At 44.8% G+C, this 27674-nt stretch overlaps 5 protein-coding genes and 1 long non-coding RNA gene across 8 annotated transcripts in view; 3 read left to right on the top strand and 3 right to left on the bottom strand.

Annotated features, from left to right (window-relative positions):
* LOC119131727 (C-type mannose receptor 2-like) overlaps positions 1 to 13763 on the bottom strand; it is a 399366-nt gene extending 385603 nt beyond the window's left edge. The window contains exons 1-6 of one of the 3 annotated variants that reach the window (XM_037266417.1): positions 13732 to 13763; positions 12840 to 12952; positions 892 to 1013; positions 757 to 819; positions 519 to 677; positions 319 to 407 (exon numbers count right to left, since the gene is read on the bottom strand). In XM_037266417.1, the coding sequence (XP_037122312.1) occupies positions 319 to 407; positions 519 to 677; positions 757 to 819; positions 892 to 1013; positions 12840 to 12952; positions 13732 to 13761 (576 nt within the window). In that variant the 5' untranslated portion in view covers positions 13762 to 13763. Of the gene's footprint in view, positions 1 to 318; positions 408 to 518; positions 678 to 756; positions 820 to 891; positions 1014 to 1181; positions 1295 to 9988; positions 10189 to 12839; positions 12953 to 13731 lie in introns of those variants that run through there. The other 2 variants (XM_037266415.1, XM_037266416.1) reach the window with 2 other exon arrangements.
* The window catches only part of LOC119131662 (lymphocyte antigen 75-like), a 1013224-nt gene that overhangs the window by 834258 nt on the left and 151292 nt on the right, over positions 1 to 27674 (top strand). The gene's annotated exons all lie outside the window — the stretch shown is intronic.
* On the bottom strand, positions 6229 to 7142 carry LOC119131770. Its single transcript, XR_005099703.1, has 3 exons — positions 6519 to 7142; positions 6331 to 6441; positions 6229 to 6261 (listed from the first exon to the last, which is right to left on the bottom strand). It is a non-coding gene; the product is annotated as an uncharacterized LOC119131770 (long non-coding RNA).
* LOC119131761 (snaclec coagulation factor X-activating enzyme light chain 2-like) lies at positions 8149 to 9610 on the bottom strand. The gene is made up of 3 exons (XM_037266469.1): positions 9511 to 9610; positions 9374 to 9436; positions 8149 to 8376 (listed from the first exon to the last, which is right to left on the bottom strand). Exons 1-3 carry the CDS (start codon positions 9530 to 9532, stop codon positions 8177 to 8179), a joined length of 285 nt encoding a protein of 94 aa, XP_037122364.1. The 5' UTR covers positions 9533 to 9610; the 3' UTR covers positions 8149 to 8176.
* On the top strand, positions 22392 to 24706 carry LOC119131758 (Sjoegren syndrome nuclear autoantigen 1 homolog). Its single transcript, XM_037266467.1, has 3 exons — positions 22392 to 22699; positions 24067 to 24266; positions 24517 to 24706. The coding sequence occupies exons 1-3, from the start codon at positions 22648 to 22650 to the stop codon at positions 24607 to 24609; spliced, it is 345 nt and encodes a 114-aa protein (XP_037122362.1). The 5' UTR covers positions 22392 to 22647; the 3' UTR covers positions 24610 to 24706.
* LOC119131759 (Sjoegren syndrome nuclear autoantigen 1-like) lies at positions 25904 to 27165 on the top strand. Its single transcript, XM_037266468.1, has 3 exons — positions 25904 to 25978; positions 26606 to 26805; positions 26957 to 27165. Exons 1-3 carry the CDS (start codon positions 25927 to 25929, stop codon positions 27047 to 27049), a joined length of 345 nt encoding a protein of 114 aa, XP_037122363.1. The 5' UTR covers positions 25904 to 25926; the 3' UTR covers positions 27050 to 27165.

Below are 27674 nucleotides of genomic sequence, written 5' to 3'. Positions count from 1 at the left end.
TACAGTTGTTCACATATACCGCTGCCTACTGTCCTTTTTTGTTTGTTCTGTTATTCTTTTTTGGTTACTTAATACATTTTGTAAACTTATTTCATCTCGGGTCATTGATTCACCCCACCTGCATTACACTTGTAAATTACAATACTACACACATAGTTCCACAACTTTGTCCTTGGTAACGGTCCAGATGATTTACACATTCAATGTTTATCTCTTCTCGTAACATTTGTCCTCACTTGGAACTTTTGCCATTCGATATGACACCTTCATTCTGAGCAAATGACAACTTTTGTAGACTGCTCGAAACGTTTCACTTACCGTGGGTGTTGCGTCGCTCCACTCAAAGTTGTCCTTGTTCTTCTTGAGTCCCACCCAAGATTGCACTCCTCCTGCATATGGTGCGTGAGCTTGGGGATATCAAAGAAGCAAGGAAATGTAGCACAAGAAGAGCATCGTGTCAGACATTGTGAAGCGCTCGGGGACGATAGCTGGGATCGGCAGTTTGACTTGACGCTCACCAGCCAAGAATTGGCCCTCATCCCATGAGAGGACGCTGGCCAGGTGACCACCGTTCCATTCTTCGCAGAACCTCTCGGCTGCCTCCCAAGTTCGCTTCATCCCCTCAAAGTGATAGCAAGAGTCCCTGTACAGGAAGTCGCCAGTGTCGCAGTAGGAAGCTGAAGCCACCAAGACACATGGATTACAAATCCACAACAAGACAGTGCAGGTGTGAAAAAAAGCATCGCTGCCACTCACTCTCCACTCGATTGTAGCCGATTCCATAGTCTTTGTAGGAACACAGTCGTCCGTCTGGGCAGGCTGCAGGAGGACAACATGATTGCATTTTCTTCTCCTTTGAGCGTCAACATCGCAACGGACGTGCGGACTTACCGTCGAGCGGCCGCTCGCACATGTACGCCAATGAGGATCCGCACGAGCCATGTCTCCACTTTCCAGGCTGACTGTCTACGTGCACACCTTGGTTGACGTACGCGCAGGATTCATGGTCGGAGCTGTTGAGAAAAGTCGGGAAAAAGGAGACACACATCAGACAAACGGGCCAATTTGGAGGCTTTTCCTCCTCCTTTCTCATCAATACGTGTGCTCTCTGAAAATTCGCAGATGGGATCCCTAATCTCGCTGTGTGTTCCGCCTGACAACAAAAGAGGTGACCTTCTTACCTTCTATCTTGACGCGAGTCCCAGTTGGCGTAGGTCGGCGTCACACCGGTGTCGGACAAAGACAGTCTTTTTTCTCCTGCTTCAAAAGACTGACACCAGGCCATGTCGCAGTTCTGCCGAAACCAATCCCAGGTGACAGTTAAGTACCAGTGGAGAGTCAACGTATTGTACCGCTTTCGTCTCACCAGATTGGAACGTCCGATCCAGAACGGCTTGTCGCCCATTTGCTCCTTCGCGAAGCTTTGCTCGTCCTCTGAGGTGATGGAGACCAGGTCGCCGCCCTCCCAGACGCAGTCGTAACGAGCCCCCAGCCAACCGTTGGGGGTCTCCATCTTCTTGTAGCAGTTGGAGCCAAAGCGGCGCCACCCTTTGGTCCTTTCACATGTCTGAACGACTGAGGACACATTTGGGGATTACGCACTCAGTTTCAGACAAATGCGTCATTTGCATCAACACTCACATAAGACAAAAAATGTGTCTGTCGACACACATTGGGGAGAATCGGCCGAGCATCTCGTCTTACCTCTTCTCTTGCAGACGTAGCCGCGCTTCTTCTCGCAATCGACAACTTCCACGCCGCCCTTGCCACTGAGTAAGGAGTTGCAGCGTCGGCCGGGGGGGTCACCAGGGTTACCTTGAAAGAGACCACAGATGCTCAGCGCTCCTTCCTTCCTCCATACATCGGCCAGGTTTTAGACCCACTTGCGCCCAAAAGGACGGAACTCGGTGAGGATTCGTCAGACTGCTTGCTGCCGACTTCAACAATGGTGTCGCTGGCGTCCAACCACAAAGAGGAACCGCTTGCCAGAAGCCCTTTGGGTCAAAGGTAAATACGGAACAGAAGGTTGAAGCATCTTACAGATGCGAGTGCAAAACGCTGAACTGAAACAAAGTGCGGGTGACGTCTGGGTTGGGTCCTTGTTCATGGGGGTCACAAGCTTATTTTTGGTCTTTTCTTTGGAATGACAGAAACTCGGCAAAATGTTGACGTGAGTCGGTGGTCTCTCGATTGAACTTTCTTCCGCATGGATTATTTCATCAAGCACTTCAGCTGCACCAAAAAGCGCAGCAGACTGTGGACGGCCTACCTCGTATGAAGGTGTGTTCGTTCGAGGCGGTGGTGGCGAGCAGGTTGCCTCTGAGGCGGGCGCACTCGTCTCGCGCCTCCTTCCAGGTCTTGGTGGGCGTGGCGTTGATCAGGTAGCAGAAGTCGTTGGCGGGGTTCTCCCGCCACCAGCCGCACTTTGCACTCTTGCCTGCAAGCGAGACTCGAGTCACTTGAGGGCAAACAAGATTCTGCATGTGTGCTGCAGGCTGGGACGCCCACCTGATGCTGATGCCGACGCCGGAAGAAGCGGAAGAGAAGCTCTGGCCTTGGCTGCAAGCATGCGAGAGGGATCAAATATGAGAGAGCAACGAGAAGACAAAGGGCAAAGGAGAGGTCATGACTTTCTGACCTTTTTGACAGATGGATGGACGAAGGCCAGTACAACCCTCAAGCTGAATTTCTCCATTCTCATTCAACTTTGCGCAGTCATCTGAATTTTGAGTAAGGATCTTTGTGACGTTGTCCTGCAGAGGATACAGCATGTTTGGTGTTGCAATTGCTCAGATGGCTTCCCGCGGAATTTCCTTCAAAGTCACCTCACTGGTTCAAATCTGTTTTTCTCCTCACCATTCTCATCATTTCCAGAACCAATAGAAATTGTTGCAATATTCCAACCTGACTTTCAGATTGAAACTTTCCACACCCTAAATTGTTTATTTTTAGTCTGAAAAAAAGTTCCCCTGTAAAATGAATGGTGCACTTTCATTGGTTTTTTTTTTCCTTGTATATCACAATCCTAAGCCATCAAACTAAAGGACATTTTTCACCTCTTGTAACAAATTCAAATCTATTTGACAGGAAGACCATTGTCAGATGTTTCCTCCCTATTGAATCAACTCTGTTCTACTAAAATGACACTTTTTAATGTTTTACTTTCCAACATGACAGCTTCACAAGTGACAATTTTTTAGACCTCCGTTGCAAACGTGTCACTTACTGTAGATGATCCGTCGAGCCACTCAAATTTGGTTGTGCTTTTCTTGAGTCCCAGCCAAGGTTGAGATCCTTCTCGCACGAGAGCTTGAGGAAAGCACAGCGAGCACTTGTGACGATGTTGTGAAACATGGCGGGGCGATTGGTCAGTTTGTCTTGACGCTCACCAGCCAAAAATCGTCTGTCAACCGGTGAGCGGACGCTGGCCAAGAGACCTCTCTTTTCCTTGCAGAAATCTTCAGCCGCTTGCCAAGTTTTAGGCGTCCCTTCAAAGTGATAACAAGAGTCCTTGTACAGGAACTCGTCAGAGTCACAGTAGGAAGCTGAAACCCAAAATAAACTCATTAGAAAACCACAACGAGACGGAGTAGGTGTAAAACAAAAAAAGAAACTAATTAGAAAACGACAACGAGAGGCTGCGGGTGTCAGAAGAAGCGTCGCTGCCACTCACTCTCCACTCGACTGTAACTGTAACCTAAGTCTTTGTAGGAACACGGCCATCCATCTGGGCAGTCTGCAGAAAGATGACATGGTTGCACTTTTCTCCTTTCAAACATCACGTCAAACGTGCAGACTTACCGTCGGGCGACCGCTCGCACATGTACACCAATGAGGATCTGCACGAGCCACGTCTCCACTTGCTAGGCTGACTGTCTCCGTGGACACCTTGGTTGACGTATGCGCAGGATTCATCGTTGAAGCTGTTGGCAAAAGTCGGAAAAAGCGAGACACATTCGACAAACGTGCCAATTTGGAGGTTTTGCCTTTTTTTTTCTGATGAAAACTTATAAAACATTTATATATATAGATATATATATTATATATATATATAGATATATATAGATAAATATATATATATACGTATATATATACGTATATATATATATATATATGTACATATATATGGTTTTTTTTTTTTAACCTCGTCACGTGCGCATATTTTAGAAAGCGATTTGAAAATATCAACATGCATCCAACCTGACACAGGATGCAAAGAGGTGATCTTCTTACCTCTGGTCTTGACGCGGGTCCCAGTTGGCGTAGGTCAGCGTCACACTGGTGTAGGACCAAGTCACACTCTTTTCGCCCGCTTTAAAAAACTGACACCAGGCCTCGTTGCAGTTCTGCAGAGTCCAAACTCATTGTCAATGGCGTACCAATAGTGAGCCGACAGCCACTTGCTTGCGGTTCCATCTCAACGACCAGTAGCGAGCCAACAGCAGCCTGCACTTACCAGATTGGAGAGTCCGATCCAGAACGGTTTGTTGCCCATTTGCTCCATCACAAACATTTCCTCGTCTTCAGAGGTGATGGAGACAAGGTCCCCGCCCTCCCAGAGGCAGTCGTGACGAGCCCCCAGCCAACCGTTGGGGGTCTCCATCTTCTTGTAACAGTTTGAGCCGTGAGGACTCCATCCGTTGACTGTGTCGCATGTTGGCTCATGATGGGTTAAAGCTGATGAAACATCAAAGTTCCCATGGTCATTTTTCAACCTTTGGTGAAAACCAGAAATTCAGCAAACAAGCATGAATGCACGCCACCTAACTGTGTCACCTGCATGACTGACAATCCACAATTGACAAGACTTACAAAGGACTTGGGCATTTCGGGCTATTAGCCTGAAATAATAGAGTCACAAAAAAATCAACAAGGCACATTTTTTCACGAGACATTCATTAACCAGCTTCAAGATGCTGAATGATTTCAAGGACTGCTGCACGTGTCAAAAAACGGAGGAAATTCAGTCTACTTCTGTCATTCTGCCCCTCGGACAGAGAAAAATGTGGGGTTTTTTTGTTTTTTTTTACTGAGGTGCAGCCCACAGGACGGCGCTACAGGTCAAGAGTCCACATTCAACTTTTTTATTTATCACCAAAATATACGTTTGCAATCTATGCAAAGGAAGACGTCTTTTTTCACACAGCTACAGAACAATTGGAGCTCACTTTTTTTTTTTCAGGTAGTTACACAAGAAAGATCTCATGCCCAGTTGTACATTTGTAACGCATCACTATTCCATCAGCGCAATAGGCTAGCTAGTCAACATTTAAGAGGAAAAAAAAACCATTGAAAAAACTGGCTGAAATTATGCTCCCATTTGTTTTTGCTTTTGGCAAAATCTCAGTGGGGAAAATGCTATATGCAGCGTATGCACCAAAAGGACCTCCAAAGCGACAGGAGAAAAGTTATTTCGAATTGCTATTTCATGTATTTATTTAACAGCTGTCTCTTCACGTGTGATCATTAACAGAGGCGCTGCACTGATAGGGGCGCCTCTGCTCTGTGCCCTTCACCTCCACCCACACACACGCAGAGGCGCTCCAAAGCAAAGGAGCCTTCTCCAGCATGCGAGTGTTTTCTAAAGAATTCAGGTGATGGTTTGCACATTTTATCTTGTACAAGTACATTTTGTCAATTAAAACAATTCCATTCTGTAAATTATTAGGATTGTACACTTGACCATCAACCCCCACATCCCTGGTTGGCATATGGCCCCTCGGCCACCCCAACGAAAAAGTGCATTCAACTCAGGACATCGGCGAACATATTCTTCTTAAACAACATCCGAAATATTGGGCAATTAAAATCACCTTTGATCACTCGTGTCAAATGAGCAGGGCTACTCCCCAAAGCACTGGCGGTTCTAGACGGTTTTACCCAGGGGGTGTCTCCAGAGGCAGGTTGGAGGTTATACACCCCCCCCCCACACACACACACACACACATTCTGAATTCCCTGCAGGTCACATTTTTCTGCATCACGCATAAATATATTTATATAATACATATCTTAGTGCAATTTTCAACTCGGGCTGCTACAGATGATTATTTAGCGAATAGAATAGTCACCCATGGTATAGTCACTATACTGCGAGCTGATCTTGCATAACCCTCATTAGCTTACAGCCTGAATTCTTTACGCTATGAAAGTAAAGTAAAAATAAAGACAAACGTCGTCATGCCATTTTTGTTTTGCATCATTTGAAGTCACCGTTCAGAGACTTACCCTCAAGAGGCTGCTGAGGCGTTGCCGGGATTCCTGGAAGACAAAAGCCAAAGACACGAGTCAGCACGTCGTGAGAATCCACTGAGCGTCGCCACGTCTTACCTCTTTTCTTGCAGATGTAGCCCCTTTTCTTCCTGCAATCGTCAAACTTCCAGCGGCCGTTGCTTGTGAGTAAGGAAAGACAGGGTGCACCAGAGAGGTCACCGGGGTCATCTGGAAGGAGACGACAGATGCTCGGCTCCGTTACTCCGCAACATCCGAGACAAACATCTGTTGGGTTTTTGACGTACCGCCGTCCATGAGCACGTAACCGAACGGGGATCCGTCAGTCCACTCGCTGCCGTCTTTCGTGATGTTGTTGTTGACGCCCAACCACAGAGAGGGAGAGCTCGGCAGAAAAGTGTACAGACCTTTGGAGGTAAATGGTAAAATGTGCAACAAGCGTTTGAAACATTCTCGTTGGTGCTCTGCTCACTGCGGCTTCTTCCGGGAGGGTAGCAAAGATAGACCAACTGCTCATTTGTGGCCACGCAGTACCGATGAGAAGGCACGTGATTTGAATGCGTAAATGTTAAAGGTTGTCAGAGGAACCGAACACAGGTGACGTCTGGAGCCCCGCCCACGTTGGGGGATTTCAACACCCCTGATTGCGACCAGACAGACAGACAGCCTACTTTGTATGAAGGCCTGTTCGCGTGAGTCGGTGATGCTGAGTAGGTCGCCTCCGCGGCGGAGGCAGTCGTCTCGCGCATTCTCCCAAGTCTTGGTGTGCCTGTGCTGGATCAGGTAGCAGAAGTCGTGGGAGGATCGGTCCAGCCACCGGCCACACTTTGCACTCCAGCCTGCAAGCGAGACTCGAGTCACTTGAGGGCAAAGCGGTGACAAGAGACCACATGTCGACTGCTGGGTGGGACGCCCACCTGCCGGCCGAGGAAGAACAAACTCTTGGACCTTGGCTGCAAGGAAAAGAGAGGACTCATTAGCACTCTTAGATAGAGGGAGCACATGGAAGTGCAAAGTGAGTGGTCGTCATTTTCGGACCTTTTTTACAGATGAATGGTTGACTTTTGGTGCAGGGCCAGTCCTCAAGTTGTCCAGTCGAGGACAGCGAACAGCAGTCACCACGTCTTGTCGGCCCGTTTGGGACCCACGCGATGTTGCCCTGCAGACGGCACGCCAAATGTGTCTTTGGTGCGTTTGGTGTTTTGGTCCCACCGCATTTGGTTCCATTTTTCCTCTCATGAATCAATATGTTCTAAATCCTTTTCTCACAATATATTTTTTTAATACTTTATATTGCACTGTTTGGGCAGCTCTTATCTTGTACTATGTATCATGACAATAAAAGGTATTCTGATTTTGATTGATCCATTTTCTGAACCGCATTGTTGTCAATTTACAATTGTATTCCAGGTAAAGCACAATTTGAGTTTCAGACTCGAACTTTTCCCCGTCATTTTATTCTCATAAAAGTCCAACTTTGACTTGTGAAATTCTATACTTTGATCATCTAGGATTTCAATCAAGTTACCCAGTAAACGACGATCATATTCTTAGAATCGCACAACATTTTCCTTGTTAAGCTGAATTACACCTTCAACGTGTTTCTCTTCTCGTCTCAAGACCATTCTTGTCAAAATGTAACTTTTCTTTTCTTCTAATTCAGTAAAAATATGTTCTGCTAAAATTTGGCTTTTGTCCTCACTTGGAACTTTTGCCTTCCGGTATGACGCCTTCATTCTGGGTAAATGACAACTTTTGTAGACTGCTCTAAACGTTTCACTTACCGTAGGTGTTGCGTCGCTCCACTTAAAGTTGTCCTTGTTCTTCTTGAGTCCCACCCAAGATTGCACTCCTCCTGCATATGGCACGTGAGCTTGAGGATATCAAAGAAGCGAGGAGATTTAGCACAAGAAGAGCATCCAAACTTGTCAGACGTTGTAAAGCGCTAGCGGACGACTGTTGGCATTGGCAGTTTGTCTTGGTGCTCACCAGCCAAGAATTGGCGCTCGTCCCATGAGAGGACGCTGGTCAGGTGACCGTTCCATTCTTCGCAGAACCTCTCGGCTGCCTCCCAAGTTCGCTTCATCCCCTCAAAGTGATAGCAAGAGTCCCTGTACAGGAAGTCGCCAGTGTCGCAGTCGGAAGCTGAAGCCGCCAAGAAACATGGATTAGAAAACTGCAACAACAAGACGCTGCACGCATGTCTATGCTGTGTCTAAGTGCAATATAAGTGTTACCAATAGAGAGCACCTACAACCTTGCAAGTAAGAGCAGTCGCTGACTGCTGGGGCCAGACAGAACCGCGTTCCGAGTCTGACGTTGCCATGGCAGTTTTACAGGGAAACTATCTTGTAAATGAAATAGGAATGATAGACAACCATAGAAAATGAACATACGTGTTTAAGGATTTTAAAAACTTTCGAGCAGTACAGTCTGTCTGTATGTTTACAAGTTTTTGAAAGTGATTCACATCGTCGTGTTCTTGTAATGGTGGACCTGTTGTCTGCATGGTGCGATTGCGGGAAATGAAACACGACATAGCTGCGTACTAAAATTGGAGAGGCTATAGTATGCAGTGCTGGAACAAGTGAATGAGGTGGTGGCCAAAGTCCTTGTTAAACTGCAAACTGTACATGTATTATGGGACGCCAGGGTGGGTGCGAGTCGTGTGATGGACGGCTAAATCCTAAACGATGCTCGAGCGCATGTGTATCATGAGCGCCTATTTAGTTGATTGAGGAAACCATATTGGTCAACCTTTCATTTTTTTATGATTGAATCAGTTCAAGAGGGATTTTGAAAATCAGGTTAAGAATATTTGCATTTACGGTTTATTAAGTACAGTAATTGCACCTTGTGATTGCGTTGAGTTAAAACAGCGATGTATGTGAAACTGTATAGGTGTGGTGATAGGTGTTGAAAAGATGATTTGGATTCAATATCGAAGAAAACAAATCGGTATCCTCCGATGCCAGACAGAGCCGTGTACCGAGTCTGATGTTATTAAACTTTGACGCGTGCTGACAATAAAAGTAAATATATTGCACAGCAGATGACTTGGCCCATCATTCTTGTCTGTGACACAATTACATAACCGCAACGAGACAATGCAGGTGTGAAAAAAAGCGGCGCTGCCACTCACTCTCCACTCGATTGTAGCCGAGTCCGTAGTCTTTGTAGGAACACAGCCGACCCTCCGGGCAGTCTGCAGGAAGATGAGGTGACTGCGTGCCTTTTTCTCTTTTGAGCGTCCGCATCGCAACGGACGTGCAGACTTACTGTCGGGCGACCGCTCGCACATGTACGCCAATGAGGATCCGCACGAGCCATGTCTCCACTTTCCAGGCTGACTGTCTCCGTGCACACCTTGGTTGACGTACGCGCAGGAACCAACGTTGGCGCTGTCGGGAGAAGTCGTGAAAAGCCAGACACACATTCGAAAAATGCCATTTTGGAGGCTTTTCCCTCCTTTCTCGTCGATATGTGGGCTCTGTCAAATTTTGCAAACGATTTCCATAATCTCGGTCCCACCTGACAATGGAAGGACCCAAAGAGGTGACCTTCTCACCTTCTGTCTTGACGTGAGTACCAGTTGATGTAGGTCGGCGTCACACCGGTGTTGGACCAAGTCAGCCTCTTTTCTCCTGCTTCGAAGAACTGACACCAGGCCTTGTCGCAGTTCTGCAAAGTCCAAATTCGATGTCAATGGCATACCAATTGCAAGGCAAACAGCTGTTTGTTTGGGCTTCGCTCTCACCAGATTGGAGAGTCCGATCCAAAACGGCTTGTCGCCCATTTGCTCCTTCACAAAGCTTTCCTCGTATGACGAGGTGATGGAGACCAGGTCGCCGCCCTCCCAGAGGCAGTCGTAACGAGCCCCCAGCCAACCGTTGGGGGTCTCCATCTTCTTGTAGCAGTTTAAGCCGAAGCGGCGCCACCCTTCGGTCCATTTACATGTCTGAACGACTGAGAACACAATTTGGGATTACTCTGACGTGATAACGCAATGGCCTTTGTCTTTGTCAGCATTTTGTGAAATTAGGATATCCAACAAACAAGCAGACCACGCCTTCACCCAGTTTCAACCAATTACTCACCTGCATCAACACTGACATCTGACGGAAAAATCTAACAATGGCTTTTTTGGTCCTCTCGTCTGATGACATACACAATGGGGAAGATCGACCGGGCATCTTTTCTTACCTCTTCTCTTGCAGACGTAGCCGCTCTTCTTCTCGCAATCGGTAACTTCCCAGCCGCCCTCGCCGCTGAGTAAGGAGTTGCAGCGTCGGCCGGGGGGGTCACCAGGGTTACCTTGAAAGAGACCACAGATGCTCAGCGCTCCTTCGTTCCTCCTCACCGTCGGCGACAAACATCGGCCGGGTTTTAGACCTACTTGCGGCCAACTGGACGGAATTCGGTGAGGACTCGTCAGACTGCTTGCTGCCGTCTTCAACAACGGTGTCGTTGGCGTTCAACCACAAAGAGGAACCGCTTGCCAGAAGACCTTTGGGTTAAAGGCAAACTCGGAACACAGTTTGAAGCGTCTAGCAGATGCAAAAGCGTGCAAAATGCTGAAATAAAACCAAGTGCGGGTGACGTCTGGGTTGTGTCCTTGTTAGTGGAGGTCGCAAGCTTATTACTTTTGGTCTTTTCTTTGGAATGAAAAAGAACTGTTGATGTGAGTCGGTGGTCTCTCGATTTCACTTTCTTCCAGATGGATTCTCTCATCAAGCACATCAAGCTGCGCCAAAAAGCGAAGCAGATCGAGGACGACCTACCTTGTATGAAGGTGTGTTCCTGTAAGTCGGTGATGCCGAGCAGGTTGCCTCTGAGGCGGGTGCACTTGTCTCGAGCCTCCTTCCAGGTCTTGGTGGGCTTGGAGTTGATCAGGTAGCAGAAGTCGTTGGCGGGGTTCTCCCGCCACCAGCCGCACTTTGCACTCTGGCCTGCAAGCGAGACTCGAGTCACTTGAGGGCAAACAAGATTCTGCATGCGGGCTACAGGCTGGGACGCCCACCTGATGCTGATGCTGATGCCGGCGCCGGAAGAAGCGGAAGAGAAGCTCTGGCCTTGCCTGCAAGGATACGAGAGGGGTCAAATATGAGAGAGCAATGAGAAGACAAAGGGCAAATGAGAGGTTGTGACTTTATGACCTTTTTGACAGATGGATGGACGAAGCTCACGAGTACAACTGTTGATCACAACTTCTCCAGCATCACTCAATTTTGTGCAGTCACCTAAAAATTCCTCATGATACCACGGGATATCATCCTGCGGACGACAGTGGACATGACTCGAGCGTGTTTGGTGTTGCGGTTGCTCGGATGGCTTCCCACCACATTCCTTCAAAGTCACTTCATTGATTCAAATCACTCAAATTAATCTTCACAAGCTCTATCTCACAATAAGAATTGTTGCGATGTTCCAACCCCCTTCCAACTTTCTGATTGAAACTTTTCAATAAAAAATGTCTCCCCGTAAAATGAATGGTGCACTTTGATTCTACAAATCACGTCATTGTTTTTTTCCTTGTAAATTACAATGGTCATCCTCAGAAATCTAAGACATTTTTTCACTTGTAACATGACTCAATACAAGTCAAAGTCAAATCTATTTGACAGGAAGACCATTCTTGTCAGATTTTTCCTTCTATTTCAATCAACTCTATTCTACTAAAATGACACTTTTTAACTCTTGCCTTCTAACATGACAGCTTCATTCTGGCCAATTGACAATTTTTTGTACCTTTGTTGCACACGTGTCACTTACTGTAGATGATCCGTCGCGCCACTCAAATTTGCCATTGTTCTTCTTGAGTCCCAGCCAAGAATACAATACTATTCGCTGGTGAGCTTGAGGAAAGCAGAACAAACACTTGTGATGAGAAATTGCGGGACGATTGCTGGCATGGTCAATTTGTCTTGGTGCTCACCAGCCAAGGACTGTCCGTCAACCTTTGAGTGGACGCTGGCCAAGAGACCTCCCTTTCCCTTGCACAAATCTTCAGCCGCTTGCCAAATAACTTGCCTCCGCTCAAAATGGTAACAAGAGTCCTTGTACAGGAACTCGCCAGAGTCGCAGTAGGAAGCTGAAAGCCAAAAGAAACTAATTAGAAAACCGCGAGATGGCGCTGGTGTCAAAAGGAGCGTCGCTGCCACTCACTCTCCACTCGACTGTAAGAGTAACCCAAGTCTTTGTAGGAACACGTCCATCCGTCCGGGCAGTCTGCAGAAAGACGGCGTGGTTGCACTTTTCTCCTTTCAGCGTCAACATCGCAACGGACGTGTGGACTTACCGTCGGGCGACCGCTCGCACATGTACGCCAATGAGGATTCGCACGAGCCATGTCTCCACTTTCCAGGCTGACTGTATATGTGCACACCTTGGTTGACGTACGCGCAGGATTCATCATTGGACCTGTTGGGAAAAGTCGAGACACACATCTGACAAACGTGCCAATTTGGAGTTTATTTTCCTCTTTCCGGATAAAAAGAAAACAAAAGCTCTTTTAAACCTCATCAGATATTTACACATTTTTGGGAAGGGGTTCCAAAATCTCCCCGTGCATCACGCTTGACACAGGACGCAAAGAGGTGTTCTCCTACCTTCCGGCTTGGCTTGAGTACCAGTTAGCGTAGGTCGGGGTCACACCGGTGTCGGACCAAGTCAGCCTCTTTTCTCCCGCTTCAAAAAACTGACACCAGTCCTCATCGCAGTCCTGCCGAAACCAATCCCGTTGTCAATGGCGTACCAAAAGCGAGCCAACAGTATGCTTCATTGAAAGGATTTGATGTTAAATATCCCTAGTAGATTGGGGTCAAACGTTTTGTTCTTGAAAAAACAAAACTTGTGCTTGAAGAAATAAAAGTTGAATTTGAAAATAAATATGCTGATCTTAAAACTAGGAAAATAAAACAATGTATGAAAACAAAATACTTGTTTGAATGTTTTTTTGAGTTGAAAATAGTTTGCTTCGCCTTGGTAATTTTTTGGAATCAAGTATTTATTTTCAGGTTTCACCTCCATTTATTTTTCATGATTTGAGATCTTTTTTCCAGTGGCATGTTTCATAGTTTCAGATGTGCAATTCTTCTCAGGTTCAACTCTTGTTTTTTCAAATTGGGATCTTTTTTGTTCAGGTTCAAATCTTTTTGAGTTGTAAACCCAAATCTGGCACGGGGGCGTGGTGCTTGCTGAGCAGGGCGTGGAATCACAAATGACAGCTTAAGTGGAAGGCTTAATTGGAACCACTGCCCAGAGACAGCGCTCTCAGGGAACGTAGGAACTAAAACAAATGGAATTTGACACCTCAATACGGCATAGTCATGACATTGGCAGCCTTAGAATTGATGCCCGTGACAAATCTATATTGAAATACCCAACTCTGAGTGACAGTACTGAGCACCAACAGAGATTTAAGGGAAATTTTTCAAGTTCAAAACGTTTGACCCCAGGCTACCTCCATACCACAGCCGCTTGCTTGCGCTTCCGTCTCACCAGATTGGAGAGTCCAATCCAGAACGGCATGTCGCCCATTTGCTTTTTCACAAACTTTTCCTCCTCGTCCGAGGTGATGGAGACCAGGTCGCCGCCCTCCCAGAGGCAGTCGTGACGAGCCCCCAGCCAACCGTTGGGGGTCTCCATCTTCTTGTAGCAGTTTAAGCCGAAGCGGCGCCACCCTTCGGTCCATTTACATGTCTGAACGACTGAGAACACAATTTGGGATTACTCTGACGTGATAACGCAATGGCCTTTGTCTTTGTCAGCATTTTGTGAAATTAGGATATCCAACAAACAAGCAGACCACGCCTTCACCCAGTTTCAACCAATTACTCACCTGCATCAACACTGACATCTGACGGAAAAATCTAACAATGGCTTTTTTGGTCCTCTCGTCTGATGACATACACAATGGGGAAGATCGACCGGGCATCTTTTCTTACCTCTTCTCTTGCAGACGTAGCCGCTCTTCTTCTCGCAATCGGTAACTTCCCAGCCGCCCTCGCCGCTGAGTAAGGAGTTGCAGTGTCGGCTGGAGGGCCCACCAGGGTTACCTGGAAGCAGACCACAAATGCTCGGCGCTCCTCCGTTCCTCCTCACCGTCGGCGACAAACATCGGCCGGGTTTTAGACCTACTTGCGGCCAACTGGACGGAATTCGGTGAGGACTCGTCAGACTGCTTGCTGCCGTCTTCAACAACGGTGTCGTTGGCGTTCAACCACAAAGAGGAACCGCTTGCCAGAAGACCTTTGGGTTAAAGGCAAACTCGGAACACAGTTTGAAGCGTCTAGCAGATGCAAAAGCGTGCAAAATGCTGAAATAAAACCAAGTGCGGGTGACGTCTGGGTTGTGTCCTTGTTAGTGGAGGTCGCAAGCTTATTACTTTTGGTCTTTTCTTTGGAATGAAAAAGAACTGTTGATGTGAGTCGGTGGTCTCTCGATTTCACTTTCTTCCAGATGGATTCTCTCATCAAGCACATCAAGCTGCGCCAGAAAGCGAAGCAGATCGAGGACGACCTACCTTGTATGAAGGTGTGTTCCTGTAAGTCGGTGATGCCGAGCAGGTTGCCTCTGAGGCGGGTGCACTTGTCTCGAGCCTCCTTCCAGGTCTTGGTGGGCTTGGAGTTGATCAGGTAGCAGAAGTCGTTGGCGGGGTTCTCCCGCCACCAGCCGCACTTTGCACTCTTGCCTGCAAGCGAGACTCGAGTCACTTGAGGGCAAACAAGATTCTGCATGCGGGCTGCAGGTTGGGACGCCCACCTGATGCTGATGCCGGAAGAGGCGGAAGAGAAGCTCTGGCCTTGCCTGCAAGGATGCGAGAGGGGTCAAATATGAGAGAGCAATGAGAAGACAAAGGGAAAATGAGAGGTTGTGACTTTCTGACCTTTTTGACAGATGGATGGACGAGTGGTACTAGTACAACTGTCGATCTCAACTTTTCCATCACTATTCGATTTTGTGCAGTCACCTGAACTTTTAGGAAGATGCCACGGGACATCATCCTGCGGACGACAGTGGACATGACTCGAGCGTGTTTGGTGTTGCGGTTGCTCGGATGGCTTCCCACCACATTCCTTCAAAGTCACTTCATTGATTCAAATCGCTTAAATTTATTTTCACAAACTCTTTCTCACAATAAGATGGTTGCGATGTTCCAACCCCCTTCCAACTTTCTGATTGAAACGTTTCAATAAAAAATGTCTCCCCGTAAAATGAATGGTGCACTTTGATTCTACAAATCACGTCATTGTTTTTTCCTTGTAAATTACAATGGTCATCCTCAGAAATCTAAGACATTTTTTCACTTGTAACATGACTCAATACAAGTCAAAGTCAAATCTATTTGACAGGAAGACCATTCTTGTCAGATTTTTCCTTCTATTTCAATCAACTCTATTCTACTACAATGACACTTTTTAACTCTTGCCTTCTAACATGACAGCTTCATAAGTGACAATTTTTTAGACCTTAGTCACTTACTGTAGATGATCCGTCGCGCCACTCAAATTTGCCACTGTTCTTCTTGAGTCCCAGCCAAGAAAACGATCCTATTCGCCGGTGAGCTTGACGAAAACAGAACAAACACTTGTGGTGAAAAATAGCGGGACGATTGCTGGCATGGTCAATTCGTCTTGGTGCTCACCAGCCAAAAACTGTCCGTCAACTTTTGAGTGAACGCTGGCCAAGAGACCTCCCTTTCCCTTGCACAAATCTTCAGCCGCTTGCCAGGTTTTCCATGTCCCCTCAAAATGGTAACAAGAGTCCTTGTACAGGAACTCGCCAGAGTCGCAGTAGGAAGCTGAAAGCCAAAAGAAACTAATTAGAAAACCGCGAGATGGCGCTGGTGTCAAAAGGAGCGTCGCTGCCACTCACTCTCCACTCGACTGTAAGAGTAACCCAAGTCTTTGTAGGAACACGTCCATCCGTCCGGGCAGTCTGCAGAAAGACGGCGTGGTTGCACTTTTCTCCTTTCAGCGTCAACATCGCAACGGACGTGTGGACTTACCGTCGGGCGACCGCTCGCACATGCACGCCAATGAGGATCCACACGAGCCATGTCTCCACTTTCCAGGCTGACTCTCTTCGTGCACACCTTGGTTGACGTACGCGCAGGATTCATTGTCGGAGCTGTTGAGAAAAGGCGTGAAAACCGAGACACACATCAGACAAACGGGCCAATTTGGTGGGTTTTTTTCCTCGTTCACGTCCTCAATAACGTGCATCCCACCTGACACAGGATGCAAAGAGGTGTTCTCCTACCTTCCGGCTTGGCTTGAGTCCCAGTTAGCGTAGGTCGGGGTCACACCGGTGTCGGACCAAGTCAGCCTCTTTTCTCCCGCTTCAAAAAACTGACACCAGTCCTCATCGCAGTCCTGCCGAAACAAATCCCGTTGTCAATGGCGTACCAAAAGCGAGCCAACAGTATGCTTCATTGAAAGGATTTGATGTTAAATATCCCTAGTAGATTGGGGTCAAACGTTTTGTTCTTGAAAAAACAAAACTTGTGCTTGAAGAAATAAAAGTTGAATTTGAAAATAAATATGCTGATCTTAAAACTAGGAAAATAAAACAATGTATGAAAACAAAATACTTGTTTGAATGTTTTTTTGAGTTGAAAATAGTTTGCTTCGCCTTGGTAATTTTTTGGAATCAAGTATTTATTTTCAGGTTTCACCTCAATTTATTTTTCATGATTTGAGATCTTTTTTCCAGTGGCATGTTTTATAGTTTCAGATTTGCAATTATTCTCAGGTTCAACTCTTGTTTTTTCAGATTGGGATCTTTTTTATTCAGGTTCAAATCTTTTTTAGTTGTAATCCCAAATCTGGCGTGGGGCGAGGTGCTTGCTGAGCGGGGCGCGGAATCACAAATGACAGCTTAAGTGGAAGGCTTGATTGGAACCACTGCCCAGAGACAGCGCTCTCAGGGAACGTAGGAACTAAAACAAATGGAATTTGACACCTCAATACGGCATAGCCATGACATTGGCAGCCTTAGAATTGATGCCCGTGACAAATCTATATTGAAATACCCAGCTCTGAGTGACAGTATTGAGCACCAATAGAGATTTAAGGGCAAAGTTCAAAACGTTTGACCCCAGTCTACCTCCATACAACAGCCGCTTGCGCTTCCGTCTCACCAGATTGGAGAGTCCGATCCAGAACGGCTTGTCGCCCATTTGCGCCTTCACAAACTTTTCCTCCTCCTCGGTGGTGATGGAGACCAGGTCGCCGCCCTCCCAGAGGCAGTCGTGACGAGCTCCCAGCCAACCGTTGGTTGTGTCCATCTTCTTGTAGCAGTTGGAGCCGTAAGAACGCCATCCGTGGTCTACGTCACATGACTTATGGCGGGTTACACCTGATGAACCATCAAAGTTGCCAAACTCTTGGTGAAAACCAGAAATTCAGCAAACAAGCAAGAATGCCCGCTACCTAATTCAGCCAAACTGCGTCACCTGCATGACTGACAATCCACAATTGACAAGACTTACAAAGACTTGGGCATTTAGGGCTATTAGCCTGAAATAATAGTCACAAAAAATCAACAAGGCACATTTCTTCAGAGGATAACCAGTTTCAATATGCTGAATAATGTCAAGAACTGAACGGAGGAGATTCAGTCCACTTCTGTCATTCTGCCACTCGGAGAAAGAAGTTTTCTTTTTTTTTTTACTCAGGTTCTGTCCACACGATGGCGCTACAGGTCAATAAATTCCACATCCAACTTTTTCTTTTCTTTTCATCGATTGCCAAAAGATACATTTGCAATAAGGAAGACGTGTTGACAAGTCACGCCTCTTGTTCTAACATAGCTACAGAACAATGTCCGTGACTATCTTCTGCTCTTCACCCCCTTGACACACGTTTCAAAGTATTTTCCCTTTTTTTTTTTTTTTATTGGAATGAGACAAACTCAATGTGCGGTTGCGAATATTAAAGCCAATAGTGGTCTCGCTATGTGACGCGTGTGCATGTGCACATCGCTATACGTGTGCGTATACGCAAAAAAAAAAAAAAAAAAAAAAAAAAACTCTGCAGCCGAGATGATGTTTTTGTGGATTTTGTTTGGAGGGATGGACAAAAAAAGTGCGAGGTTAAAATCAAAGTGGATCATATGATATTCTTTTCTGTAATTGTTTCAGTTGGATCAATATTGCACGTCCTATTAGATATAAAACATTGTTTGGTGTTAAAGAGAGATTTGATCACTTATACTTATCCTCACAAGGATGTACGACTTTAATGTAGAACGGACATCTTCATTACTATTAAGTACAAAATTTACTATTTGCTTATTTTCACTACAGTGCATGTGAGGAAAAAAATAGGGCGTCTGCCTTTCAAGAAAAGTGATACTCTGTATGCACTGGATACAATGTCCCATTGTGTCTCGCAAATCGCAATCAATGTTAGCTTGTTAAAAAGGTATAACATAAAAAGACAGTTTGCACTCACATGACTCAAGGAAAAACGTTGACCCACAAGGTTTACGTGCACAAGAACAACATTTATGTGACGTCAAGAACATCCAATCTTAAAACAACTCCATTTGGGTCAAAAATTGGACCAAATTTGGGTTACAAATTAGACCGAAGTGTTTGGCGCAGAACAATCCATTTTTATACAAAACTCCAAAAATTCCAAAACATCCCATAGTAAATTCACCCAGTTTACTGAGTCGGTCCAATTTTTAACCCAGCAGCGGATCCGCACTGCAATCCGAACCGAATGCCTCCTTCCAAAGTTATAATAAGAGTACAACGATCGCAAAGTTGGACATTTTCTTTTATGTACTCACCGGCTGCGCAGCTGTACATCATCCATACGACGCAAGACAGGGGGACCAGCGCCAGGCGCGCGGCCAGCGGGGCCATCATGGTGACGGAAGGCCACCAGAGAGGTTATTGAACGCAGAAATCACGATGTGGTGCTCCGCTCAAAACAGGTGACGGCCGCCGAACGGAAGCTTGCTCCGGTGCTGCTGCTGCTGCTGCTGCTGCTCGGCCCCCACCCACGTGACTCACGCGCCTGAGGAAGAGCGCGTTCCAGTGGAGACGCTCTTTACGTGTGCACGTCTTTGGCTGCGGTAACGCGATATTATTTTGGCCACCATCGCTCAGACTTTTGACACCACTTTGATTTGATTCGGAATGGGAAACAGTTGAAGCAAGCAAAAAAGAGGGACAACCTTTGTGCATGGTCACTTCAACCTACGTTTCAAAGTGAAGCCAAGTAATGCGTAAAAGTCATTTTTACTCGACGTCCGTCAAAGCGGATTCAGCTCATGACAACGTTGGCTGACAGAAAGAGCAAAAACATTGGGTCACTAAATCAGCTGACATTTTCTGATCAATTGTGTCCGAGCAGCAATGAGCAGGTTGACATGTCACATTTTGGGCTAGGGAGCCAAATGCAGGCAAGCAGGTCTATTCCACAGAAGGAATGTCTTCTTAAAAGGCACTGGCGGTCCTAGACAGTTTTACCAAGGGGATTGTCTCCGTTTTGGTTGCATATAGTCAACAGGGTTGCAAGAAACGTGTTGAGAAGAAAAGACGTAAATTAACTGCAAAAGATTCGAGAGGAATCGAAGGTGAAGCCACCACGAACCCGTTATCCTCTAATGTTGTCATAGTTCAGAACTACAACCTACCTGGAGTGTCAAGGTGTTCTGTGCTCAAAGACATGGCCAAGGTAAGAAAAGATGAAACCCGACCACCACTAAACAAGAGTCACAAATTGAAATGTCAAAACTGGGCCAAGAAATATCTTAAGACAGAACTTAAGATGAACTCATGAGATGAGAGTGACTCTTGACGGACCAGATGCATGAGCCACCGGCTGGATCAGTGTCGGGCACAGAGTTCCGTTTTGACTCAGACGCCAGCAAGGTGGAGTCCTGGTATGGCTAGTTGGACCTTTTCGGGTTGAAGATGGACACAAACTCAACTCCCAAACCTACTGTCAGTTTTTAGAAGACACTTTCTTCAAGCAATGGTACAGGAAAAAGTCAGCATCTTTCAAGAAGACCATGATTTTTGATTGATTGATTGATTGATTGATTGATTGATTGATTGATTGATGGATTGATTGATTGATTGATTGATTGATTGATTGATTGAACTTTATTATCAAAACTTGAAACTTGAACTTTATTCATCCCACAGTGGGGAAATTCACTTGTCACAGCAGCGCATATAAGTGCAAGAATAATCCGAGTGCAAGAATAAAACAAGTGCCAACATTTCAAAAAATGCAGGACAATGCTCCAGCGCATGCATCAAAGTATTCCACTGCATGGCTAGGCAATGAAGGCAATGATGACATGGCCCCCTTCCTCACCTGACCTAAACCCTATTGAGAACTTGTGGGCCCTTTTCTAACGGGAGATTGACAGTGGAGGAAGACAGTACACCTCTCTGAACAGTGTCTGGGAGGCTGTGGTTGCTGCAGCACGGAAAGTCGATTGTTAGCAGCTCAAGAAACTGAAAGACTCCATGAATGGAAGGCTTGTGGCTGTTATTCAAAAGAAAGGTGGCTATATGGGTCACTGATTTTCTTTTTTTTATTGAAATGTCAGAAATGTTTATTTATAATTTTTGACTCGTTTGATTATTATTCTCACTTAAACAGATGAAAATAAACAAGTGATGTGGGAACATTTTCGTTTTTCATAAGACTTCTGTACACTAATAGTTGCCCAATAATTGTGCACACACAGATTTTCTCCTTAGAAGCCAAAACCTCAGTTTTACTTCATGAAATAATCCGATTGACTGCGGTCACTGTAGTTGTTCAATCATAAAATTAATCCTGAAGAATACAACTTCCTAATCATTGTGCACACGGTGTAGGTGCTCTCGTGAATAAGTGAGTGTATGTCATCACTGACAGAGACAATTGTGGAATCACAGAGAGTGATATTCTAATTGATGACAATTCAGGATAGCTAGGAGACCGTGGCGGCCCTGCGGCGGCGCGGCACCTTTGAATGGCCTTGAGTGAAACCAAGAGGATCACTGTGCTGGATACATTTGTTACCAGCAGCATCTTGTCGGAAATATGTCTGTAACAAATTCAGGCTCCAAGATAAGAGAGGTGCCAGAGGAAAGAAACCGAAACCTAACACACAAACGAAGCCTAACTCTCGCTCGCACGCACGCGCACACACATACACACGCGCGCACACACACACATTAAGGAATCCTCTCTTCTCAAATGGAGTGTGTGTGTGTGTGTGTGTGGGCGCGTGCGTGTGCCTGTGTGCATGCGTGCTTCTCTGCCTCCTCCCTTATCTTGAAGACCGAATTTGATACAGAGACATATTTCCAACAAAATGCTGCTTATTACAAATGTTGCCAACACAGTTATTCACAGGTTATCTTGTTTCCATTCAGTCATCCAATGGTGCAACGCTGCCGCACGGTCTCCTTGCCGTCCCGAATCTTCATCAATTGGAATTTTACTCTCTGTGATTCCACCTGCCACAATTGTCTTTGTCAGTGATGCCATGCACTCAGTCATTCACGAGAACCTAAATGACCATTGGCTCACTTTTATGTGGTACATGCATGATGGCATCAGTTGGCAACAAGCAAATACCCAAATACTTTGGCACCAGGCACAGAACTCATGAAGAGCAACAAGTATCAATTTGGGAATAAATGTTTCCTAAATAGATTTCAAAGCGTGTTTGTTTTTGTGCATGCATGTGTGTGTGTGTGTGTGGCTCAGTCAAAGGTAAAGGTAAATACCCAATGATTGTCACACACACATCTGGGTGTGGTGAAATTTGTCTCTGCATTTAACCCATCCCCGAAGGGAGCAGTGAGCAGCAGCGGAGCCGCGCCTGGGAATCATTTGGTGATCCAACCCCCCAATTCCAACCCTTAATGCTGAGTGCCAAGCAGGGAGGCAATGGGTCCCATTTTTATAGTCTTTGGTATGACCCGGCCGGGGTTTGAACCAGCAACCTTCCAATTAAAATTATATATTTTTTTTTGCTATAGAGGGGTTCGGTGAATGCCCATATGAAACTGGTGGGGTTCGGTACCTCCAACAAGGTTACGAACCACTGCCTTAAAGTAAATACGCAAACGGCATCGTGCACAAGTCGTTACCATTCCAAGCCAATGGGTGGCGGAAATGCACTAACGCACTTTTCAACCGCCATTAAAACATGAACAAGAAGAAGAGCACTCGCTCTTCAGCCTGTTTGAAGACGAGTCCTGCATAATACGAATGTTGGCTGAGGAAGCCCTTTATGAAATTTGTTTCAATTTTATAAAGTTATGTATTTAGCTCATTGCCGGTGCTACGTGAAAAACAATCATAGGTTAGACGGAATCCAGCATCGCTTTCGAAGTTGACAAGTTTCCGAGAACCTTGTTAACAACGGTTGTCAGCTGACTTCAGCATGGCCCAACAAGCTGCTGCTTTGCAGACCTACAACAATGAACTCGTCAAGTGTAAGTGGTTTATTGATTAGTCAATCATGATGAAGGTTCCTCCTGGCTGCCATGCATGCTCATCAGGTTGCCCATATTTCCTGGGACCTTGTCCGTAACTGTTTTAGTCATGGGTCGATGAGGCGTCGTGAAGCGTTTCGACACATTGCCAAACTGTTTTGATACTGTGTTTATACCGCGTCACTGAGTGCTGACACCTATTGGACCTTAAAAATACTACAGGCAACCTAGTTGACAATCAACTGTCACTAATTTGATGACCTAATATATAAATTAATTAATTATATTTTATATTGTATTCCTTCACATATTCATTTAAATTTAAAATATATTTTCGGTTTTTGTTAGTCAATCAATAATGTGAACATGTATCATAACGTGAAAGTCTAAGAGAACGTGTTGTGAAAGAGGATGCTTGTGCACTGGGATTTTTTTTATTTTAATTTATTTAATATTTAATTTTTATTTAAAACAATATGTTTTTCCAATGTTTTGAAATTGAGCCTGTTGCGCTTTTTGGACACAATTTCTCCAGCCGCTGAAAACACCCGCTCACACGGCACAGATGAGGCTGGAGTGCGGTGTAATGGGTCTTTTGATGGTCCCAGTATCTGACTTGGGGCTGCTCCATAATTATTGATAACTTTGAGGATGAACCGCAAAAGATCAGATATTGTTTTGGCAGATCCATCCTGTTGACCGGCTTCCTTTAACAGAGCTTTGGCACGCTTCCTAAACAGGCCATACTGCTGCTGTTTCGGTCACGTGACTTTCGATATGCTCTATGAGCTCGACACATGCGCCGACGCGTCGGTGTTGCCGGACCCATCACTAAAGATGATACTAAAACGCATACACATGAACAAGTTGATTCACATGAACGTTCTGTCAACGTGACCTCTATGAGACCCAAAAGCTCCAAAGCAGCGTTGACTTTTTCCATCCAAGGGCTGCATACAAAAAAGTTTAGTGCCACTTTGACAGTCCACCTTTGTTCTACACAATAAAACCAACCAATATTACCAATCCTAGAATGCATCAGTTTGTATCACAATCTGTTTTATTTGACAGTAGTGCTTAAATTTAATCTGAAGAGGTTTGGTCTTCCGAATTTTACACTTGGTATTAATGTATGTTCAATAGTAGATATAAGATCTAACGTGAGACCTCTTTAGGTGCATGTATCATGTAGGTTTGAAATTTACTGTGCTGTTCAAATAGCTATAAGGTTACATTTGATTATTCAAATCCAGAATTAAATTTTGCCTCTACCAGAAGAAAAAAAGAAAATGTAGCATTTCCATTGAAGCTTTCTTCTAGGCTGTCCAAACACAATCTTTTTTTTTTCTCTCGTTTGTCCTTCACAGGTTTTGATGACCTGTGCTCCAAACGGGAAGAGTTGAGCCTTCAGATCAAGTTGGAGGAAGACGAAAAGGAACGACTCCAGCACGAGATTAGCAGCCTCTCGGAGAAGCTGAGCAGAGTTAATGAAAGCCTGGCACAAAAAACGGCTGCACACAACACCATAGACCGCACCATCGCAGAGACTGAGGCTGCATACACTAAGGTGTTTGTCATAATTACCGTGAAACCCAAACGTTTATTTCTTGACTGTTCTTTCACGCTATGCCACATAATTGCTGCTTTTATTAATATTTCTGAGTTGTTTAAGTTCATCAGCCAAATAGTTGCAGACAGCTGACGTTGAGCTCTTCAACTGCAGTAATTATGGCAACCTATCAAGCCAACAACAAAAAAACAAACACCGGCTTTGATCTTGTTATTGTTTTATGTAACTGTCTGATTTCCTCCCACAGATCTTGGAGAGTTCGCAGTCTTTACTGAGTGTCCTAAAGCAGCAGGCAGGAAACTTCAGTAAAACTTCAGAGCAACGGCGAAAAGAGCACTGATTTGCAGAGTGGTTCATGAAAGACTGCACAAGGAACCGTTTCAGCATTTTGGATTTATTTGAATTTTTTGTACCAATAAATATCAAATTCTACTGTACCATGCATCTGATTTATTCCTGGACGTATCACGTGTTTCTTTTGTCATCATGGGTTGTGGCAAAAAAGGTACTGTGGCATTCACTTTTTGCAAAAAGGGTTCAGGTTTGATTTTTTTTCTCAGCTCAACTTTCCATTGAAATTTACGAACAGCCATTCCTGAATAAACATAAAACATCAATTAAACATAAACCAGTTAAAACAATAAAATGTGTAGCGTGTCATGCCTAAGGTCTAAGCAAAAGTCTTAAAAGTGGGTTTTAAGGTGAGTTTAAGGTGATACTCCAAAGTTTTCACACAGTCCAAAATGTTATGTTCACTAATGATTTATTTTTAAGGAAATCACTGCAGTAAGATTCATATGAAGATTTTGATGACTTCTTTTAAATAATCTAGCAAATATTTTTTCTGTTCTAATACCAAATCATTTTAAATTAGGTAATATATGTTCCTTATTTCACCACTATTTTTTTGTTCTGAAGACCATGACTCAAATGTTGAAGCACCTCGAGAACCCAAGATGGTTTTCTCTGTCACATTCGAAACACCGCCAGTCTACCAATAGCTACAAAAGTGCATTGAGAGTTATTTATCATTATTATTTTTAATCCGAATCATTTAATACCGCTCGGTTTGGTTCGGGAGTCACGTTATGTACATGCCATCTGAAAATGCCTCAAATGCATTTGTACATTTGTGAGTTACTCATGTGGTAACTCACAAAAGATACAATTCAGGCTAGTCTTGCTAAAAGTTTTCAACAATTTTACAACTTGAATTTCCACAACCATGTGATTGTAACTGGTGCGGTGTGAAAACTATTGAAAAACGGTGATTTTGTAATTGCACAATAGCATCACGTACTGTCAAGGAGCAACTTTGGCATCAACTAGCTCATTTAAAATGACCAAGTCTCTCTCTCCCTCCCTCCATCCATCCTGACCAGTGCACCAGCGTGCACGAAAGTTTTGTATAATGATCATTCTGTTAAATAAATACCTTTGTTGGGGGTGACTTTTTCCATACAGCTCCTTTTGTGTCGGAATAGTTACAGTCGCTGAGTCTGTAAGATCATACCCGCTCAACAAGCCGCCCTTTGCGTAATTTTTGAAACGTGACATCAAAAAGAGCTATATTATTTACGTCATCGTAACGAAATGGCATGCATGACCCGTGTTTTGTTTACACGCGGTTGAAGCGATGTGAGAGAGGAGCTCCGCCATGAGCCAACAAGCTGCCGCTTTGCAGAATTACAATAATGAGCTCGTCAATTGTAAGTGATCATACTCTGTTCTCTCACCAGCGTCTCTTACTGCTTTTTGAAGTAGATGTCTTTAGAGACTGCAATGCTCGGTTTTCACACTAAACTTTGTGTAAATTAAATTTGGGTGTCAGTGGAGTAATAGGTAAAGTGGAACATTTGCACGTCCAAAACCTTAGCCCTTTAAGCTTTTCACTTTTGAAAGGGACACGTCTTCCGGTTGGATATAATTAAGGCAGCAGTTGAGTGAAAAAAAAATAAAAATTCTAACTGATCTTTTTATGAAATCTTTGTGTGGTGATGTGTTGTAAGATTCCCCCCTTGTCATTAATCAGAGATCTAGTCAGTCACACAACAGATTCAAACCTAGAACTTTGGGCTGTGAGACAGTCATTTAATCATTTAAAAGCATTCCATCCCCCAAAATTATTTGACACTTTTTCATATGCTGCGGTTATTTTCAGTTAGTTAGGGAGTGTGCAAAGCAATAAAAAAAACTTTTACAAAACAACCTGTTTTGAATTTCGATTGTGCTCACTAATTTTTCACAATGCCTCCCACAGCATCTTACAGGTTAAATAAAATCAGCAGAAGGGGCACCCAGGTGCAGTAGAGCTAATGTTTTCTTCCACCCTTCAGGTATTGAGGACCTCTGCTCCAAGCGGGAAGAGTTGAACCGTCAGATCAAGCTGGAGGAAGAGGAGAAGGAACGACTGCAACATGACATCCGTGTCTCCTCTGGTAAGCTGAGTAAGGTCAATGAAAGCCTCGCACAAAGAATGGCTGCACGTGCCACTTTCGACCGGACCATTGCAGAGACTGAGGCTGCGTACACCAAGGTAAGTGTCAGGCCTACCCTGTCAATGCTGTCCACCTCTCAATTGCCCTCACTAATTAGGCAAAATCAACTAACACGCCACTGCCACTATTATTAAAGTAGAATTTGATCTACTGTATATTTCATGTAATTTGCTGCTCTTCTCCCAAAAGATCTTAGAGAGCTCTCAATCTCTGTTGAGTGTCCTGAAGCATGAAGCCGGAAACCTTGGGAAAGCGTCAGAGCCTCGCAAGAAAGAACACTAATGCAGAGGAAGTGGATTTTAAAAGACTGAACTTCAAAAGAAATGGTCATATTCGACTAATTGTATTTTTTGTAAAACAGGTATGTTGCGATTGTTTCTTTTGAAGCTATGCACACAGCATTCTGAATGTGATGGACAATAAAAGCGCTGTTTGCAACATTGTACATCGATGTTCAACATTCTATTTCTTTTATTGATTTTATTCAATCATGATCAGGTTTCTTTGATATAATCAGAGACTTTTATTTATTAAATCTGTTCATTGTTGTGGTGGCACAGTGGCACACTGGTTAACACGTCCACTTGGCTTCGGCATGCTGGCAACACCTTGTGTGGACAAGCGGAAGGGAAAATTGATGTTTTGTTGTTGCAATTCTTTTTTTTCTTCTTCCTGTGCTATTGCAGTGAGAAATATTTGGCTTCTTTTTGCAAATGAGTCGAAATATTAGAAAACTCAGTGTTATACTATTACAAAACTGCAACCAAAATAATCGACAATAACTGAAATTAAAGTGACATATTGTTAAATCTGACAGCATCTGACAAAACTGAGCTTTAGGCAAGTTATTTGAAGTTATGGTACTGGATGCCATCATTCATCTGACTGATTACTTTTGACACTTTAA

Source organism: Syngnathus acus, chromosome 12 (assembly GCF_901709675.1).
Source record: "Syngnathus acus chromosome 12, fSynAcu1.2, whole genome shotgun sequence".
Lineage (NCBI taxonomy): Eukaryota > Metazoa > Chordata > Actinopteri > Syngnathiformes > Syngnathidae > Syngnathus > Syngnathus acus.
The sequence above is the reverse complement of the archived record's forward strand: the minus strand, read 5'-3'. Positions and strand labels throughout refer to the sequence as shown.

Coding starts and splice junctions, on each gene's coding strand:
- LOC119131761 (XM_037266469.1), bottom strand. CDS start 9,532: ATGTGCGAGCGGTCGCCCGACA. Junction 9,437..9,510: donor GTGCGAGCGGTCGCCCGACA/GTAAGTCTGCAC, acceptor ATCTTCCTGCAG/ACTGCCCGGAGGGTCGGCTG. Junction 8,377..9,373: donor CGGCTACAATCGAGTGGAGA/GTGAGTGGCAGC, acceptor TGGCGGCTTCAG/CTTCCGACTGCGACACTGGC.
- LOC119131758 (XM_037266467.1), top strand. CDS start 22,648: ATGGCCCAACAAGCTGCTGCTTTGCAGACCTACAACAATGAACTCGTC. Junction 22,700..24,066: donor CAACAATGAACTCGTCAAGT/GTAAGTGGTTTA, acceptor TGTCCTTCACAG/GTTTTGATGACCTGTGCTCC. Junction 24,267..24,516: donor CTGAGGCTGCATACACTAAG/GTGTTTGTCATA, acceptor TTCCTCCCACAG/ATCTTGGAGAGTTCGCAGTC.
- LOC119131759 (XM_037266468.1), top strand. CDS start 25,927: ATGAGCCAACAAGCTGCCGCTTTGCAGAATTACAATAATGAGCTCGTC. Junction 25,979..26,605: donor CAATAATGAGCTCGTCAATT/GTAAGTGATCAT, acceptor TCCACCCTTCAG/GTATTGAGGACCTCTGCTCC. Junction 26,806..26,956: donor CTGAGGCTGCGTACACCAAG/GTAAGTGTCAGG, acceptor TTCTCCCAAAAG/ATCTTAGAGAGCTCTCAATC.